The 18,561-nt window shown below is 37.9% G+C and overlaps 1 protein-coding gene across 3 annotated transcripts in view; it reads left to right on the top strand.

The window, feature by feature from the left end:
* The window catches only part of camkmt (calmodulin-lysine N-methyltransferase), a 157,319-nt gene that overhangs the window by 101,191 nt on the left and 37,567 nt on the right, over nucleotides 1-18,561 (top strand). For all 3 annotated transcript variants that reach the window (XM_038300160.1, XM_038300161.1, XM_038300159.1), the window contains 2 exons: nucleotides 14,886-14,946; nucleotides 17,715-17,766. In XM_038300160.1, coding sequence (XP_038156088.1) covers nucleotides 14,886-14,946; nucleotides 17,715-17,766 — 113 coding nt within the window. The remainder of the gene's footprint in view (nucleotides 1-14,885; nucleotides 14,947-17,714; nucleotides 17,767-18,561) is intronic.

Here is an 18,561-nt window from a genome sequence, read left to right as displayed (position 1 = left end):
AGTAAGCTTGTATGAGCTATCAGTAAAGCAGCGGTGTCAAGTAACGGATTCTCCAAAATACCTTTAAAAAAATGTGTGTCAACATATGAATCAAGTAAAACAGAAAATGGATTACTCACTATTGAACAGCAATAATATAAAGTTAATTGCTTGAAGTAGGAAGCTGTGTAGCAATCTTTGCTTCTTGACATATGGTTGGCCTGATGGTAACACTTCACGAAGCTAATGGTGGGGCAGTGATTAGTCTGTTACCGTTCAAAGCAGAAACTCTAAAACTGATTGTTGACAGGGCCCAGACTGGCAACAAATAATCCTCCGCAGGTCCATCTTTTAAAATTGGAAAACTTTAGTTTTGGATTGTATAATTGAGGTTGTACTGTATATAACATTGGCACTTTTTTTTACAGCAGTAGTGGCTCATCTTTTGTAGTGACAGGAAAGGCGGTACAAGAGAGGGGGAGAGACATGCCGCGAAGGACCACAGGTCGGATTCAAACCTGGGTCAGCCACGTCAAGGGATAAGGACTCTGTACATGGGTCATGCACGCTAACCCCCGCGACATCGAAGCACGCCCCAAGCTCAATTTTATAGGATTTCAAACTCGTTCGGTCCTGATGAACACAAGTGTTGACACTCTGGGCTTCATGCACTTGTTTAAAATACCCCAGGTTCTGCTCTTTAAGCTCACTTTGACAGCAGTAACAGCAAGATTAGACTCACGAAAAGCGACATGCTGACATACAGGTAGGAAACAGATAAAATGAGAACCAGACAGGGATTTCATCTTATTGCTTTTTAAGCTTTATGGCAGAGTCAGTCAGACAGAGAGACAGGCAGACGGAGAAACAAGCAGACAGTTACAGGGGCAGTTAGACAGGCAGTCAGCCCTGGCATTTGTAGCAGATAAGTAAGCTATCAGAGGAAGGGGATAAATAGCAGAGTAAAGATTGGTCCTAGCCCCCTCAGAGATGTGTGGGGGGCCACGATGCAGGCGTGGTGGGCAGATAGCCCCCTGCTCTCATTATACACTGCCTAATCCAAAACGATGTTTACTCAGAGAGAGAGAGGGAGAGAAGGGGCCACGCTTATCGAAGCCCTGCACAGTCTTCACAGTGTGTACGCGAGTGCCTGTTTGTGGGCGTGTGGGGGTGAGTGTGCGTTAAAATGAGCCTATTCCAATGGAAAAAAGGATCAGCAATGTCTCCTAGGCGGCCGCTGTTGGCTAGAATGTCGATGCTTATCACTCACTGCCGGGCTCTTCTGGTGAAAGGCGAAAAGGCTATCTAAACTGTTTATTCACAGCTTGTGTATTTACCATTTCAGCAAGGTGGAGTCATCAATCTGTAATTGCTATTAATATTAACATGTTGAATTTAGTAGGACAGGCTTTTATAAAGCTAATTTAATTTGCCAAAGGATGGAGGCCCTTTAAACCTTAAAATGATTTTGACTTTCTGATTTTGAACTTCTATCAAATAAAGTTATTCCTCTAGTTCCTCACCTGGTTGACTTTCAAATCTTTTGCATCTTTATTGCTGTTTTAACACATTTTACAGACTACATGACAATCTCCAAGAAAGATTAGCAGTCTTATTTTGAAGTTTTAGGTTGTTGTAAGGCATACATTGCAATTGAGTAGAACTTGTACTACAGTTTAAATTTTTTTTTTATACTAATAAAAATACATTTTTTATGCCTTAAATTATTTGTCCCCATTGTATTAAAATTATATTGACTATCGACCGTTTTCCTGCGCATTGAAATCGATCTTGGAATTTCCGAACGTGCCCAACTCTAGTTTCACTGGATTGTGCATCAGTTAGTGACTGGTCCAGGCTGCTTTTCTATAAACTGCTGCATCAGAAGGCCATGGCTAAGAGGTTAGGGAGATCCAGTTTTCTTTATTAGCAGATTGAGTGCATTTGAGTGCAAAATGAGTCAATTTTTTCCTTAAATTAAGGAGGTAACTGAGAGACTTTGCCAATGGAAGTTTATATTTGAAATAAGAAAAAAAAATGGCATTATATTATTTTAAGTGAATATTATTTATCTTATTTTAAGAGGATAAATACTCAATTCATCGGCAAATCCTCCTATTTATCTACTCAAATTAAGGCTAAATATACTTAATTTGAAAATGTTTTACTTTTTTTATCTTGTTTTTGCAGTAGTTCCCTAATAATATGCTTAAAACATATAGGTCTTTTGGCCTGATCTACTTATACATCAGATAAGGAGCACTAAATTTCTTGTGCAAACAAATAATTGGGTGCAGTCACTGTGTGCGTTGTGGGTGGTCTGTTAAAATGTGTGCAAAAGCTGCTGGAACTGCCTACTTAAAGCCGGGCTTACACTGTGCGATTTTTTGCCCTTTTCGGTGCGATATTCCAGTCATGCGATAATCTTTCGATTGGCCCGACTTTCAGCCTGATCGTGCTTCATGTAGTTTACAGGGTGTAACGAGTGGCTACCAGCCTCTTACGACCACCTCCTGATTAGGAATCGTGAGGTCAGGAGGAAATCAAACATGCTTGATTTTCAGTCAACCATCGTGGGCAATTTCTCAGTGGGCATGCACAAACAAAGATTCTTGTTCTTCTTCCTCTCAGATGAAAACACAGAACCATGGCGGAGGTGCGAGTGAAATGGAGTTCTTTCTGTAATATTCACAGACCGTAGTAGCCACGTTTGCTCACTTTGTCTAAATATGTCGTCGCCTTTTCTTTTTAGGGCTTTCAGCACAAAATTGCAAATTTGCCAAGGCAGCACGTTTGACTCTAGTGAGCTTCATATTCCTTTACTACTGGTTTGGCGTCCGGATAGGTGAGTCCTAGTAGGGCCATCTCTCCCCGGGGCTGAGTCCGATGTGGTTTTTACACATGCAGTGTGAGCAGGTAGATCAGATCAAAGTGTCGGGCCACACATGCATTGTGAGCTGTGAACTCTCACTGTACGACTAAACCGCAGGGTTTCGTCCTACTGTGTGAGTTGCAGCTGCGTTCAACGACTGTGTATGCCTCGCTTAATGAGGATTTTGTGTGTGTTAATGCTGGGTACAATTTTTTTTATGCAAAACATATAGGCAGAGGAGGGGTGTATAGAGCTTAATTAGTCTTTAAAAGGTTCAGAAAGCATACAGCAAGATTTGTGTATGTAAAATAAAATCCGCATTAGTGCAACAAAATGTGTTGGCATACAACTAAATTCACAAATATCCATCACAAATGAATAAACATGTAGCTCATCATTCACATCATCATCAGCTTCTCAAATTACTATATTCAAACTGTACAAATAAAAATACAATTCAGTTCAATTCAGTTTATTTATGGTACCAATTTACAACACATTTCATTTCAAGGCACTTTAAAGAGACAATTCAACCAGATCATACAGTCAAATTAATTAAAAGTTTTCTAAGAAAAAACAGTTGATTGCATCGACTTATTGACTCAAAAGCAATCCCCCACACCAAGCATGCTTGTAGCGACAGTGGAGAGGAAAGCTCCCTTTTAACAGGAAGAAACCTCCAGCAGAACCAGGCTCAGTGTGAGCGACCATCTGCCGAGGCTGATTAGGGTTCAAGGAGACAGAAGCAGACATAGAAAAAGTTGCACAAGACACAAAAGGCAAATGTCGACAATTCAGCAAATGACCATGCTGAAATCACTAGCCTATATTAAAAGGTTTTACACCTTACTGCTGAAAGAAAATACATTTTATTGGGCAGGTTCTGCCTTTTCTGAAACAAAAATAAAACTCCCTGAAAACTAAAGAAGCACCATCACCATCTTATGGAAATGCTTCAGCCTTCATCATAGGCCAGAGTGCACACCATAGTGGGACGCTCGTAACTTTGTCCATCTTCTGAAATATGTGATTTTAATGTTCAACTAGAAAGAATAAACTGTTGATGGAAATTAACATAATAATACTTTTTATCCACTGAAGACAAAAAGTTAAATGTATGTAGTAAAAACAGAGTCATGTTTTTTAAATCTTGTACTTTGTTAGCTGATTTTAATGTTCCTTTTTTTCCCCTAAAAAAAAAATCAACCTTAAAGGCACACGCAGACCTAAACAGTTGATGCACATGAGTTATTTCAAATGATTCCTCAGGCCAATATACAGCCCTTGACACTATCAATGCTATGAACAGGGCTCCTCACTGGAAATACTGACTATGTAAGTTGGGAGAAGACGGACCATCATTGACCAGGTCATGTAACCTGGAAAGAAATATCGCTTTACGGCCACAGGCTCTTATATAGTCATGGAACAGAGGCTTTTGCTCTACATTTTTTTCCACCTGCACGACTACTGGTCATGATTGAGGAAAGGAGAAAGTTTAAACCTTCTGAGCTGGCTAAAAAGAGAAAACGTGAAAGGGATCATGTGCGAGGAAAACAAGAGTCGATCTTGGAAAGGAGTTTATTTGTTAGTGCAGGCTAAAAGAAGAAGCTAGATGCAAAACCAATTCTCTTTTCTCATCTTTATTATTATTAGATTGGTAAATAAACACTTTACTCCTAGTATACAGTCATCTATCTTTGTTATTTTTCTTGTACTAAACATTGAAAATAATATGGGCAGAGAAAGCTAGCAGGCTACAAACAAAATCTACAAGGGGCGCTAGACGTGACAGTTACAGCTCTCTCACCCCTAGAGGTGAAAAATTACACAATGTGTCTTAAATCTTTATTTTAAGAAAAAACACAAGACAATTTTTTTGAGTAAGTTTGCACCCATCTTTCAAATGTACTGAAGATGGATGTAGGAACTGCGCCTACAATCTGTTTCTGGTTAGAGACGTCATACAGTCATCCAGGTCATAGTCATTCTTTATTAAAATATAAAGATAGCCTAGTCTCTGAAAGTGTCCTTTACTTTGTATGTGTTTTTAAGGCCAACACATTCTATAGTCAAGTGTCTTTTTACTTTGACCATGCAGGAAGCACACTTGCAGGCACCGAGGTGGTCTTTTGAACTGTGCTTGCACTGTGTCTAGGCTGGCTGGGGTAATCCTGGCCTCCACTAAAGTAGCCGTGTGAGCGAACAGATTGTCAGTTGATCATGGCCAGCAGAGAGCCTTATCCCTTATTGGATCGGCCATGGAGGAGGCTTAGGAATTATCTGAGGCCTCACTTAATGTGAAGACGGATCACCACAAGGGAGCCACGGAGCCTGAAAACACGCTGGGCCTGAGGGGAGGGAGAGCAGCATGCTGTGTGTGCTTCAAAGATGTGTGTTTCTAGAGCCCGGTATTTCACAAAGGTGTGTTGGTGTATTCTTGCAGCAAGCCACGGCCCACTTAACCCCATCTTGACATATCTTGACCAATTCTCCACTGTGATATTTGTCTTATATCTGTGCCTTCCCTTTCTCTTCCTTTTATGTGACAATCCTTTCATTTCAATAACTTTTTGCTTGGGCTGGGCAATTATTGCAATCGCAAGTTGACAAAATGCAGTTTTTAAATCTCGGAGGAATATTAATTATATCACATTATGTTTAACCTGAGTGACCGCTTTTTATTCAGGCCCTTTAGGTGGCAGAGTAATATGCGTACAGTGGGTTTGCCACCACACAGAAGGGAACAGAGAGTTGTAGTTGGCACATAGAGCCATGTATGCCATTAGAAGTAAACAATGTACCATGCAACAGTTACAGTAAAGTCCTGCCACAATGGACTCTCCATTAGCAAGCTTCTAAGTTCATGAAAGAAACACTCATTACCTCCAACACTCTGGAGTGAAACATCTACATGCAGAAGAAAATCAAAATAAAACTTTAATTGCAATTTTGGTTAAAATAAATCACAGTTTGGATTTTAGGCAAAATTGGTCAAACCTACTCTGCTGTTCTTCTGCTTTTTTATTTATTTATTTATTAGTTTTTTTATTCACAATACATGAAAATGATATGGATGAACTCAGATCTCCAGAGCTTTAAAGTTTGGTCTTTCTCAACCTGCTGACATTTCTCCATAAATCATAAAAATTTATATAAAAGGCTTTTCTTTAGAAAATTATATATTTCTTAAATGTCTGCCTAATCTAATTTCTTATTTTTTTAATTTCACTGAAAACTGATCAATTTGACTTTTTTAATTTGCTGTAGCAACTTCAGTATCATAGATTTGTGCAGCCTGCGTGGTGTCTCCTTAGATATGGTGTTAACAGTCAAGGCTGATCATCTACCCTTTTTGTAACTGCATTTTTTCTACTTTTCCTTTTTGTTTTCCAGTTAATATTTCTTATCTGATTTTGTCTAACTTTCTCATTTTCTCAGTTGACATCTGCATTATCATTTTTTATCATTAAAAATATTATTTTGAACACACAGCTTTACAATCCTCGAGAATGTCCTCATCTTTAGAGAGAATAAAGAAGATACTTACTACCAACCTTAGTGCTAAAAACTATGATTGAAATAAATATTATCACAAAACAAGCTATTACATTCTAAATCAATACAGCTGTTATGAATTGACCATTCCGTTGCTTGATTATTTTGGTAAAAGAACAAATGGCTTGCAAAAATCCAATTTTTGACATCCTAGAGTTTTTTATTTTCTTTTTAACACTGAGAGAATTTTAAAAATCTTAGATTAATTTCGCTCTTCCTCTTTAGAGTTCCAACATCTAGCTATTTTTTAATGAAAGTTGTTGGGCTCTTTTTAATTAAGTTATGGTACAGAGAACAGAGTAACTGCCTAATCTCAAGCACTTCTAGCTTAGGCTGGCTTAGCTAGTGAGATACTGTTATAGTACCTATTTCTGTTCTCCTTCAGGCACCCAGAATAACCGTTTGGTTAATTCCTTACCTGCTTTTAGCTACTTGGCCTTTTAAAGGCTTTGGGATTTCCCAGAAAGATCAAGAAGATGTGTTTCAGGTGAAGTACAGTGAGGTTTCCATGTTATCTTTTTTTAGTGCTGACTCAAATGTGGATATGGAGAGGGAATAAACACTAAAGAGTGATAGATAATCTATCCCGTGCATCTGATTACTCAAAGTTAGTAAAGCTCAATTAGTGCTGTGTTGCATCAGAGTAGTACATGAGGCCAACCCCAGTTTATTGGGATCAGGAGGGTAACAAGAATAGCATATGTTTACACTGTTTTGGCATAAGACACACAGAGTCTACCTGCTTGGATGTTATTAAATCTTCTAAGCTTAAATAAAAAAAGAAAAATGAGGTAGTGGTTTTCAGTAGTGCCTCCATCTCTGCTTCTGTAAATCTTGGTTCATTTGCAGACTTAGAGAGCCAACAATTACAAATGTAAGTCCAAACAGCCAATGAACTTACATTGAATAGTTAGATAAATTGCAGTAATGAAAACTGGCAAAGTTAACGTCCATCATCCTGCAACATCTCTTTGAAATAGTTGCTTTTTTACTACATATATAGACTTCTATAGTCCTATATTACACATTTGCAAAGGAAACAAAATGCAGCAACATATCTTGTAACAGGCAGGAGAAGAATTGACCATGATATACTTGTTTCAAAATCGCTTCACTGGCTGTAAATATATTTCAGAACCCATTTTAAAATTTAATTAAATGGCTTTGCCCCTCCATAACTCTCTGAGCTAATATACTATTTCATGTTAACTTGATTTTACCCAGAAATGTGCAAGTATAAATAAACCATTAAATTTCCATACAAAAACCATTAAAATCCCTAGATCATTCACAAAACAAAACTTATTAAACAATCAAATAAAGAAAAAAAATCACTTAAATGTTTGTTTTTCTGTCACTGTCTACACTGGGAATTTAAGTGCAAAATGTATGTTAAACCTGTGATGATTTTTGTTTAAAACTAGTAAAAAAAATCAGCCTTAACCTGAGCTGCAGATCATCCCAACACTATAATCCAAAGTTCAAGTCAATAAAATTCAATTCCCAACACATTTAATCTCAAAGCACTTTACATATTCAATTTAATTAGATGCAACAGTCAGATTGGTTAAGTTATAAAGTTAGGGTTTAAACTAACATATACTTAAGAATGAGAGAATGGAGATGGGATGAAGTGGTTATGTCCTCCAGCTGCCTAAAGCCTTGAACACACCAAATCCTTTTTTGCGTCTGATCCAACAGAAAATCGCTCCGCTTTTCTGTTGTGACGTTTAGCTCTCATTGAAAGTCAATGGGGATGATCACAACGCTTGCATATTTCCGACTCAGATCGACCCCGGGTCTATGTTAAGTTGTACTATACAGCAGTTCAGCTGCAATATTATGGGTCAGATAGGAAGAGAGACACAGTTACAAAGTAAAACACATCCGCTTTGGGGGAAAATATGACATAAAATCTATAAATTGCAAGGGAAAACAGTCAGGTTTGGAGTCGCACAGAGGATACAGTATCTATCAGGCAAGACAGACTGGGGAATAAACTGTCAATGAAACAATATAAAAAAAAGAATACCCTCAAAAAAACACAACAAAACTTTGACTAATGGATTTAGTAAAATAGTTATCCTCACAAAAAGGGGCAGACGGAGCAGGTATGTGAAGGTGTGTGAAGCTCATCACTTTCTCCTCCTTATAAAAAAAGAAAAACTTCAACAAACGGCACAGGTCTGTATCAGAGAATCATCTCCCATATAAACCATCCCAACCCTGATTACTGATACTGATTATGAGGTGGAGCTTTGTTTTTTTGTTGCGCTTTGAAAAAAACCCAAATGTTTTATAATGTGTCCCAGTCAAATTTAAGATAGTGCACATATCAGGATCTGCTTAGAGCCTGTCTATATGCAACTACAGCGATAGCTCTTATAATATGTGCTTTATAAAAAATGGAAGAAAAAAAAATAATAAGCCTTGCCTTATAAGTAGATAGGGTGTCTGCCTCATGTAGTAACAATGGTAGTGGGTTCTACTGAAGAGTAGACAGATCTGCCTCCCATTCTACTTTTAGAAACTCTATGAACAACTAGTAAGTCTGCAGATTGAGAGCTTAGACCTCTGTTAGAAACATAAGGAACAATCAGATCTCTGATATCACATGGAGCTTGGTTATTTAGGGCTTTTACATAATGTTGGGCCATAAACCATGATACTAATTTAGGACATTGAGGATAATTGATGATGGATTCACTGATTCTTACTCTGCAACACCCTTTCCCCCCCTTCCAGGTGTTTTTAAATTCCTTTTTGATTGCAGTTAGATTGAACTGGATGTCTCTTCCACCTACACTATAGCCTAGTATGGAGTTTAAGAAATATAGTTTTTATTATTACGCAAATTACATTTCCTAGGTCAACACTTTTTGGGATAAAAGGTACTGGGGTTTTATTTGTATGTTTTATATGTATGCCAGACACTTAAAAATGCAGCCGGGCAAAAAAAAAAACAAACTGATATATGAAGCCATGTCGTTGCACAAAACTAAGCAATTTTACTTTATAGATCACAGCTGCGCCTCAAAGTTTGCATCCAGAGCTCCATCTCACACTCCCAATGTTTACATTTGATCACTGCTGTACTTTAGGAAATGGAAATGTCATGAGAGCTGTACAAAACGAAATTTCATTTTGCATACACTCTGTGTATACAAAATAACAATAAAGTTTGTCTAAGTCATTCCAATGCTCAGTGCAAAGCACCGCATGAATGTCATTGTATCTTTTAAATCAGCCAGCTGATCAATGTTATTCAGTCGTTACCATTGGCTACTGCAGACAAGAGGACGGTAAAAAGTGCAGTCTGGCCGAGGCAAAAATGGATGTGTTGCCAAATAAGGTAAAGAGTCAGATAAAAAGCTTTAGTAGTCACAGTAATTAAAATGAAATATTAATAAGACCAACAGGACTGATCACATTCACAAAGAAAATTTAGGCAATATTGCGTGTATCTGGTTGTGATGTCTCCCATTTCTGAATACATTTACAAAAATATTTTTTCCTCAAAAAAGGCTTTAGGCAGAAATGTTTTTCATTATAACACTCGTTGGGAAATTTGTCCCTGTCAGAGTCGACATTAACCACAGAGTAGTTAAGAGCTGTAATTAATTAAAAACAAAATGAAAGCCAGAGAAAGCAGTACACTCAATACATACAATTTAACATGTGAAAAAATCTTATCATATTTAGAGGTTTCCTAATATTTCATTTATACAATTTTTTTTGTGTGTGACAGGACAAGATACATCACACTGCTATTTCAGATCCTATAAAAATATTCTATGATCTAAAGTTTAATGTAAGTGAATTTAAATGTCAGTGAGAAATGGTTATGCAACTTAGCTTCAGTCTCTCCCCCTGTCACCATCTGTGTTCCCGATTTTCCCGCATTGGAAAGAGTTGGTGTGAGGGAACACACTTTTTAATTACAAGTTTATTTTTTATAGATCCCAACCTTTGCATGAAAATAAACAAGAGTCCAACTCTGTTTTGTGTGTATGCAGGCTTTATAAATGTAGCCATTGGTTTAGAAGAGGGATGTCAAACTGGTTCCAGGCAGGATGGCTTCAGGTTTTCTTTCCAACCAAGCAATAGAACACCAGACTCCAGTCATCTCATCAAGTAAGTCCAGTTAACATGATGACTTGATGAGTTGAATGGAGTCTGGCGTGCTATTACTTGGTTGGAAAGAAAACCTGCTGCAACACGGCTCTTTGTGGAGCCAGTTTGACATCCCTGGTCTTTAATCTGGCTTGCAGATAAAACATTTTTGGAATTTTTTAGGGATGAGGTTATGTGGTGAACAAAGATGATTTGTCCACTCTTCCGTGCAATGACGTTGCACAGTTGTGAGTATTTGATGGATTACACGTTCTATACAAATGAACTTTTACAACATTTTAGGACAGGAATGTCACTGTGTAATACCTGGATACCTGCTTGATTTATCAGGATATTGCTTAATTGCTAAAGACCTCAAATGTTTTCTGAAATTTCAGTTCTTTGCTTTTTTTTCTTTTCTTTTTTTTTAACAGTGTCCTGTCTTGTGATGTGACAATAAGAATAATTGTCTTGATGCCAAAAATAGCCCCACAGATTTTACTTTCACAAGTGGAGCAGTACGGCTATCGTCATAGTGTTCTGCTTGATTAATGCATATAAATAGCTTTATTATAATTATGCAGGAAGTTTTACAGATTATATGGACACTGCAATGTGAGTAGAACAGGAAATTTCAGTTCTTGATGCAATACGAAGCCAGCCTCTGATGCTGCTAGCCGACCAGATGGTCGAGTCCCTCCGTACCTTGAGAGGATTCTTAAATCCCAGCACATCCTTTTCAGCCTCTGTGATCAACCTGTGTTAGTGGGGAAACAACTCTTCAGCTGCATGCAGTAAATGTTGCCTATCAGCAGAGCTCTGCTCCTCAAAGAACCCCCAAAAAGTACATTTTAAAGTAGGCTTTTTCTTGATAAACTGATTGCATAGGGGAAGTTTTGAGGTGTTCTTTCTTTCCTGAAAAACATTAAAACTATGTATTGTGACAAATTAGAAATGGCAAATCCATTAAAGTTTTGCACTCATCCTTTACGTTTATCACTTCTGGTGGCACAATGCATTGCTGCATGCTTGATTAAATAAGCAGGACAAGAAAATATCTTGGGAGTCTGTCTACTTTAAGTTGCCTTGTATTATAGAAAAACGGTTCTACCTTAGTTGCATCTTTAATACCTCTAAAAAAAAATGTGTTGTAGCTGAGGTAATATACTATGGAGCTACTGTAACTTGGTTCTTCTTCTACAAGGACTTACATTGCATGCCAGTATTGGACACTACCACCCTCTGACTTTCTTCAGTCAGCATCTTTCCTTCCTGTGTTTATCATGCTTAATGTAGAGTTTTCTTCACAAAACCCATTGATTTTTGCAATAACAGATGAAACACGGGTAGTTCCCAACTAATAACTATATTGACTAGATACTCACACACATACACAGAACTATTTCCCCTCCATCATCAGGTAATTGAAGGTGAGAAATAATTTCATTATCCTCAGAAGGAGTAATCTGGTCTCTGCTCCTGATCCCTTCATTTCCTACAGTGCTTCTTGACCTAGGCAGCTCTCTGTCTCACACACACACACACACACACACACACACACACAAACACTCCCATCTGCATAAACCACATACTTATCCCGCCCTTATGCACACTGCACACACAGTTTTATCACCCTCTGTGCTATTAATGTTATTGGAGATGCGGATTAACCACTGGGTTCACATATGCTTTACAAAGCTTTATTACTTTGAGTTGTCTTTTTCTCACCTTTGTGTGTGTGCACTTTCTCTCAATTCCATCCACTCTAATATATACCATTTCTTTCTATATTTCCAAGGATTTTGCATTGACTTTCATTCATTTTCTGGGCCTAACCCTGACGACCTCCCAGAACCACCATTTTTATTAAGTTAATATAAGGGTATGTTCAAATTCTAAGGCCTTTATTAAATCATCAATAATGTTTGGTTCCCTGAATCTTCAGCAGCATTAAAACCTATTAAATGCCTCTGAGTGGTGGATTAGAGACGGTTTAATGTTACATTACCACCCTCTGCTGTTCATCGGCCCCCCATGTTTAGGGGGACCCTGCATGTCAAGTGTCATGTGCCGACATGCAGGGGAGGAGCTGAACTGCCATTTCCCAGGCCAGAGATGTCTGCTCACTTGCAATTATGTTGCATGTGAGTACATAATCAGGAGAAATTGGGTCAAAGTTCAAATCAGATGATGCTGAGGAGAACAAACATACCAGCAAAGGTTATTATATAACTGAATATTTATGACATCTTTAAATTTGTGAGCATCAGATAGCTTTAAAAAAAAACACACACAATATGCTTCAATTTATGTGACCTTATGTTGATTAAATAAGGTCGCATAAATTTCGATAGATTAGAGACATTCATATTTTTTTCTTTTCATTTTGTCCTTTAATGCTAAAAGAAAAAAAAAGTTTTTTTTTAAATCATTGCATGAGCCAGAAATCTTTCTAGGTTATCCTTAAAGACATCTACACCGTCCTTTGTTTTCAAAATATTTTCTTACAGAATGGGTTAAATTAGATGATTTGTAAAAACCTGAAACTGCAGGAATTTCAGACTAATTTATGCTGTGTCACTTATGCAGTCTGCGTTAAAATAACTTAAACAATGTTTTAAAAACAGTGCAGTGGAAACCTGCAGAAAACCCCACCTAAGATGTGTTATATTCACCCATCAGGGTTAAAAAGCTCAGTTTCATAACATAAGATGTTAACATTAATACCATCACTGAGCTATTTATAGCTTAAGGTGATTCCAAGCATTCATCATAGGGCCTATTTAAATATATCAGCCTGACTGTGCTGGACTCCTTAATTCCTGATTTGTAATGTTTATGTATAGTTTTTAAAGTGCCATGCCAAAAGCCCAAAGACATTCCACAGGGGAGAAACCTTTTTTGCTTTGAGAATATTAGAGAAGACCATGTGCAAACATTGATAATGTGTGGCATAGGTGCCAAACTCCATTTGTAGAGGGTCAGTGTCTTTCACTTTTTAGATTTTCCCCTTCCCTCGGAGAACTGAGCACAATAAGTACACATTTAAGGTAAAGTTTAGATTTTAGATCCATTAGTGTTGGACCGGGGAAAATTCTGACAGTTGCAGAACACTGGTTTGCAAATGGAATGTTTTACACCAGGAAAGTACAATTAGACACCATGTTGGAGACATTGCTGCATATTAGCAAGAATCTGTAGTGTAATTACAGCAAACAAGACAAGGTGAGATGAGCTTTGCCCTTCAAGAATTATACAGCTGCTGAAATGAGTCAAGCAACACTTGACATTGTGAAGTTTTCCTTGCTGTGTGTCAAATAAGAAGATTTAAGAGGAAGAAATTTAAAATGTCAGCATGGTTCATGTCTGTTCAGTACAGCATGTGTGTTTGTCTGCTGTCACACCACACTGGAAAGAGTTTTTTTTTTTTTTTTTTCTAATAGGGAAAAGGAATATTTGGACATTTTATCAATAGGCATTATTAAATCCTGCTTGCTTGAGCTAATCTTGGCGGACCGGAGCGAGGATAGCGGGAGAGTGAGCGAAAGAGTGAATGGCGAGAAGGAGAGAGCAGGGATGTCTGCCCCATGAGGTGATGAGAGACCGCCTGTAAGCCGCTTATTATATCGACTACCACCTTTTCTTTCTCCTCCACCAGCTCCTCTCAGTGGTTCCTTCAACTTATTCTATATCCTCTCAGTCTTTCTCCTGTTGTAAAACTTCGGCGTGTAAACACCACACAGACTTGTGGACGCACACACTTTACACACAGGCGGCGCCAAGGCGAACCTTCTTGTTCAAAGCCAGAAGCTGAAGTTTTATTCAAATGAATGTTTACTTCTTTCGCTGCCAAGATGTGCATATTTGTCTGTGGATGTGCATGTGTGTGCAATAAAAAGAGAGAGCAAATAGTTGGGAGTGAGTTTTGTGTGCGCGTGTGCGTTACATGCACGGGAGAAGGAGAAGGGCTGACTGTAGGTGATAAGCCAGGCAGGCCTGCACACTGTGATTATCACACACCGGACGCCCTGTCTCACACACGCTCGCTCCTACACATATGCATACACAATGGCCAACGAGGGAGTGTGTTGCAGGGATTTAGGATAGACAGACGGAGAGACAGACGTGCAGACAGAGAAGCCTTGGATCGCAGGCAAGGTGGAAGCCATGACAGAAGCAAATGAACACAGACTGGAGAACACAATGCCTCCCTTTATGTTCGATAGAACCACCATTGTGTTTATTTGGGTGTTATATCAATGCTGATGTGCTGTGATGTTAAGACACAGGGATATGAGCAGGGATATGACATCAGTTGGGCTTTTTCATTTACTGATTTCCTTTTTCACTCTCTTTGATCCAGGTGTGTGGCCGTCTGAGGAGGTGATGGCACATTACTGTCTGCAGAAACGGCACATTTTCAAGTGAGTTTGGACTTCTTACCAAATATCTTTGATACGTTTTGAGCCGTAATGGCCAAAATATTATTAGGAGTAGGTGTACACATATATCGGGGTATACCGACATTTTTAAAACTGATAAATTTTTTTAGTTTTAACACTTTAAAGACATTTAAATAAAATGTAGGTGAAAATGGCAGGAGATGTATAAAGAAAAGACAAACAAAGCGTTTACCCTCCCCCACCTGTTGCCAATGGGGAAGGCCAGTGAGTTTGCTATAAGAAGGCCTTTACACTTTTCTCTTGATTAAAAAAACACATATTTCGCTTTTTGGAGATATATACAGCAATAAATACAAACAGCATCTGCTGACTATGAAAAGTAAACCATTTTATTGTGATTTGCAACCTATTTATCTCAGAGCAAAAACAATCTATAAAAAATAAGTGATAATTTCTTACCTTTAATTTGAGTAGGTTAATATGATGATTTGCCAATGGAATGGGAATTTTTACTCTTAAAGTAACACAATTAGATAATACGAACTTGAAATCTTATTTTAAATGTAGGTTATCTTGTTCCATTGGCAAAGTGTCTCACTTGCATTTTTGGAAATGTTTCCAAATGATGAGTAAACCTGCAGAAAAAAAGCCTAAAAAAGAGAAGTATTCGTGTTACTTTGTTCTTGATAATAACATCTTGAAAGACTGGAAGAGTAGGCAGGATTGTCTTCTACAGTAGGTAAACCTATGTGGTTCTAGTAGGTTCTATAATGTCTCTTACAATGTATTTGCTCATTACATACAGCTTTGTGTTTCTTTAGCTTAGTCAACTGTAGTCACACTTTGCAAATAACCTACTAATGGATGGGTTATTTCCTCCATCCTATTGGAGAAAAGACATAAGTCAGCATTTTTGCTGCCGTAAATTGGTTTCCATCAGTAAATGTCAATCGTAGACCTGGACCTAACTTTCAACAACCAAATAGACTTTATTAATAAATTATTCTGATTCCAGCTTAAAATATCAGCAGTTTATCAGTTGATAAAAGACAACTAACCTACACCAGAAAGAAATTGCTGTATGTTCCATCAGTCATTAATCCACTCTCTCCCTGTTTGTAAAAGAATATGCTTAATTAGATTCTTAATGGTGTTTTGAGCTCTGTCTTGTCTCTTGTCTGCAATCCAAACATATTTAGGTTTTCCAAGTTCGCTATGAATGATGTCAACCCTTATTTTTCTGACTTTTGTGCATCATGTTTTTAAGCTAAGAACTAAACATGAGGTTTCTATAAACTTCAGCCTTAGAACCAACAATATCTTGCTACTTAAAATCAGGACTAAAAACATTGGTTACTACAAAAGGTTAACACTTCTTGTTCAGATTAGCTTCTTTATGTTTTCTATTATGTTTAAATCCTTTTACTAATGTTTTGATATAGTTGGTGTTTAAAATATGTCTTATCTCTTTTTTTTTAATCTAGAATCAGTTTGAATTTCCCTTTATTCAAAAGAGGCCAAGCAAATACCGATGCTTCTGTCTTACTCAGCTGTTATTGAAAGTATTTTTACATTTTGGCCTCTAAGAAGTATGGTGTCCACAGCCAGCTGTCTGTTGTGGACCATTTTGCTGAGTCTGAAAATAATATACATGGCCAGAGTGATGAGGAAGGCAGGAAAGATTGTAGCAGAAAATAAAGCTCTTAGTCTGAGCTGTTCCCTACGGAGTGAAGGTCCTGCCTTCCTCTATTCTCCAGAAAAAGGAATAAATTTCCCTTCACACTACAAACAGTTAAAATGTTAAACTGAACAGAATCATGATAAAATTACTGGAAAACTACAGCTGGTTTTGTCTTTGCATGTCTGTATGTGTTTTTGTGTCCACGCTGCTGTCTTTTTATGTAAATGCCTGCTGACAAGGCTGCTTATGAATTTCCCAATGGGAACAAATAAAGCCATCTTATTCCTGTCGCCTTTAGCAGAAGTACAAATTGTGTCTTTCCTGTTTTGAATAAAACAAATGAAATTATGTTTATATTTTTCCTTAAATGCCAGGAACCATCATATCTTATCATACTGTGAGAATCCTCATACACGCTCATGCCTACCCAAGGGATTTTCGCTCTATAAGATTTTCCATATATTTTTAGAATAGGCGTTTATTTCTTGTAAACATTTACCACTTTGACACCAGAACCTCTTGCTCTTTTCCCAGTCTTGTTGTCTGCTAAGCTTCAGGCTGCCCCGTGGCACACGGCTGAAAAGCGTCCAGGCACTTTTGATTTCCACTCAAGGTGGAACGTCACCCTTTGATTTCCTGTTTTAACATTCAAGAGGCGGGAGGCGACGAGGAGAGGGTTATTGATCAGAGCAGCGTAGTGAAGGTCAGCGGGAAGGGGAGGGAGGCGAAGAGGGGGATGAAAGAGGACAGGGGCAGAGATGGAGGGGCTGGAGAGATGAAAGGAGGAAGAGGATGAGGAGAGGGGTTGAATGAGCATACAAGCTGCAGGACTCTGTGTGTGTGTTGCTACTCAGATATCCTGCTGATTGAGCTTGTGCTTCTCAGTGTTCAGCATTCAGCTTTCAAGTTGATGGTTGAATTGATATTTCTCACCCTGCTGTGTTTACTGTTTGTGTATCTGCGTGTGCTGGTAGGGTAGTATGCTGGGGAGTCTCCGTATCTGTGCAGATCTACTGTACAGCACGTGTGTATGTTAGTACTAAACTGCGTTTTTTTTGCCACAGTAAAGTGAATCTCGACTCTCCTTTTCCTTCTCTTTGTCTCCCAGGGGTGCAGTGTGCGAGTTAGGAGGAGGGATGACTTGTCTTGGTGGCCTAATGGTAAGTGAGACATGCGCACAAAAGAGGCCTTCTGTGAGGGCTTTTCTAATAAAACTAATCAGGAACAATCAATATCCACACACTATGAGCCCCCAGTATCCTTATCTGTTCAGACTCAGTCATTTACTTCCTCGGTGCTGGAATGCGTTTTTAGATTTGCCAACCTTCAGCAAAATTTGTATGCAAACGCTTCACTCACATTAGTTTAATAAAGCAACTCTTTTGTGTTGAGGATTAGCTACCAGATTGGAGGAGCAGATTATGAACAATCGTAGCTTCTGGCTGGTTGTCTTCTTCTTGGATACAGAAATTATTAATTGATGTTAACTGGTTAAAAAGTGAAAAGATGAGTAATTTTGAAAGAGTAAGTGTTAAAAAAAAACACAATAAACTAAAAGACCTAAAATGTGTAAATTTAAATTCACAATAAATGCAGTACAGCTGGTCCTTTGGTACTACTCAGCTATAATGGGAATATTTAGTTTCAACGCTATAAAATCATCTATCAGTGATTTAAAAAAGCAAGGTCAGGCCATTTTGTATTTTCTCTATTGAGAAGAATTCAGATTGGATTTCAAGTCCTTTTATTGTCTAAAAAATTGGTTCATTATTACAATTAAACCTCATTTTGTGTATTTAAGAAAATATATAAACAGAAAATTTGTTTTCTAATTGGAAAAGTTAGGAAAGAATATAACACCTAATAGCTGTTTTTACCTACAACAGCTAAAATACACCTGATGTTACCATTTATCAATTTCTGTATTTAGTCTTAGGAAGGTTTTGCCCATTCCT

The sequence above is a fragment of the Cyprinodon tularosa genome, unplaced genomic scaffold, assembly GCF_016077235.1.
Source record: "Cyprinodon tularosa strain WSP-4 unplaced genomic scaffold, ASM1607723v1 ctg441, whole genome shotgun sequence".
Lineage (NCBI taxonomy): Eukaryota > Metazoa > Chordata > Actinopteri > Cyprinodontiformes > Cyprinodontidae > Cyprinodon > Cyprinodon tularosa.
The sequence above is the reverse complement of the archived record's forward strand: the minus strand, read 5'-3'. Positions and strand labels throughout refer to the sequence as shown.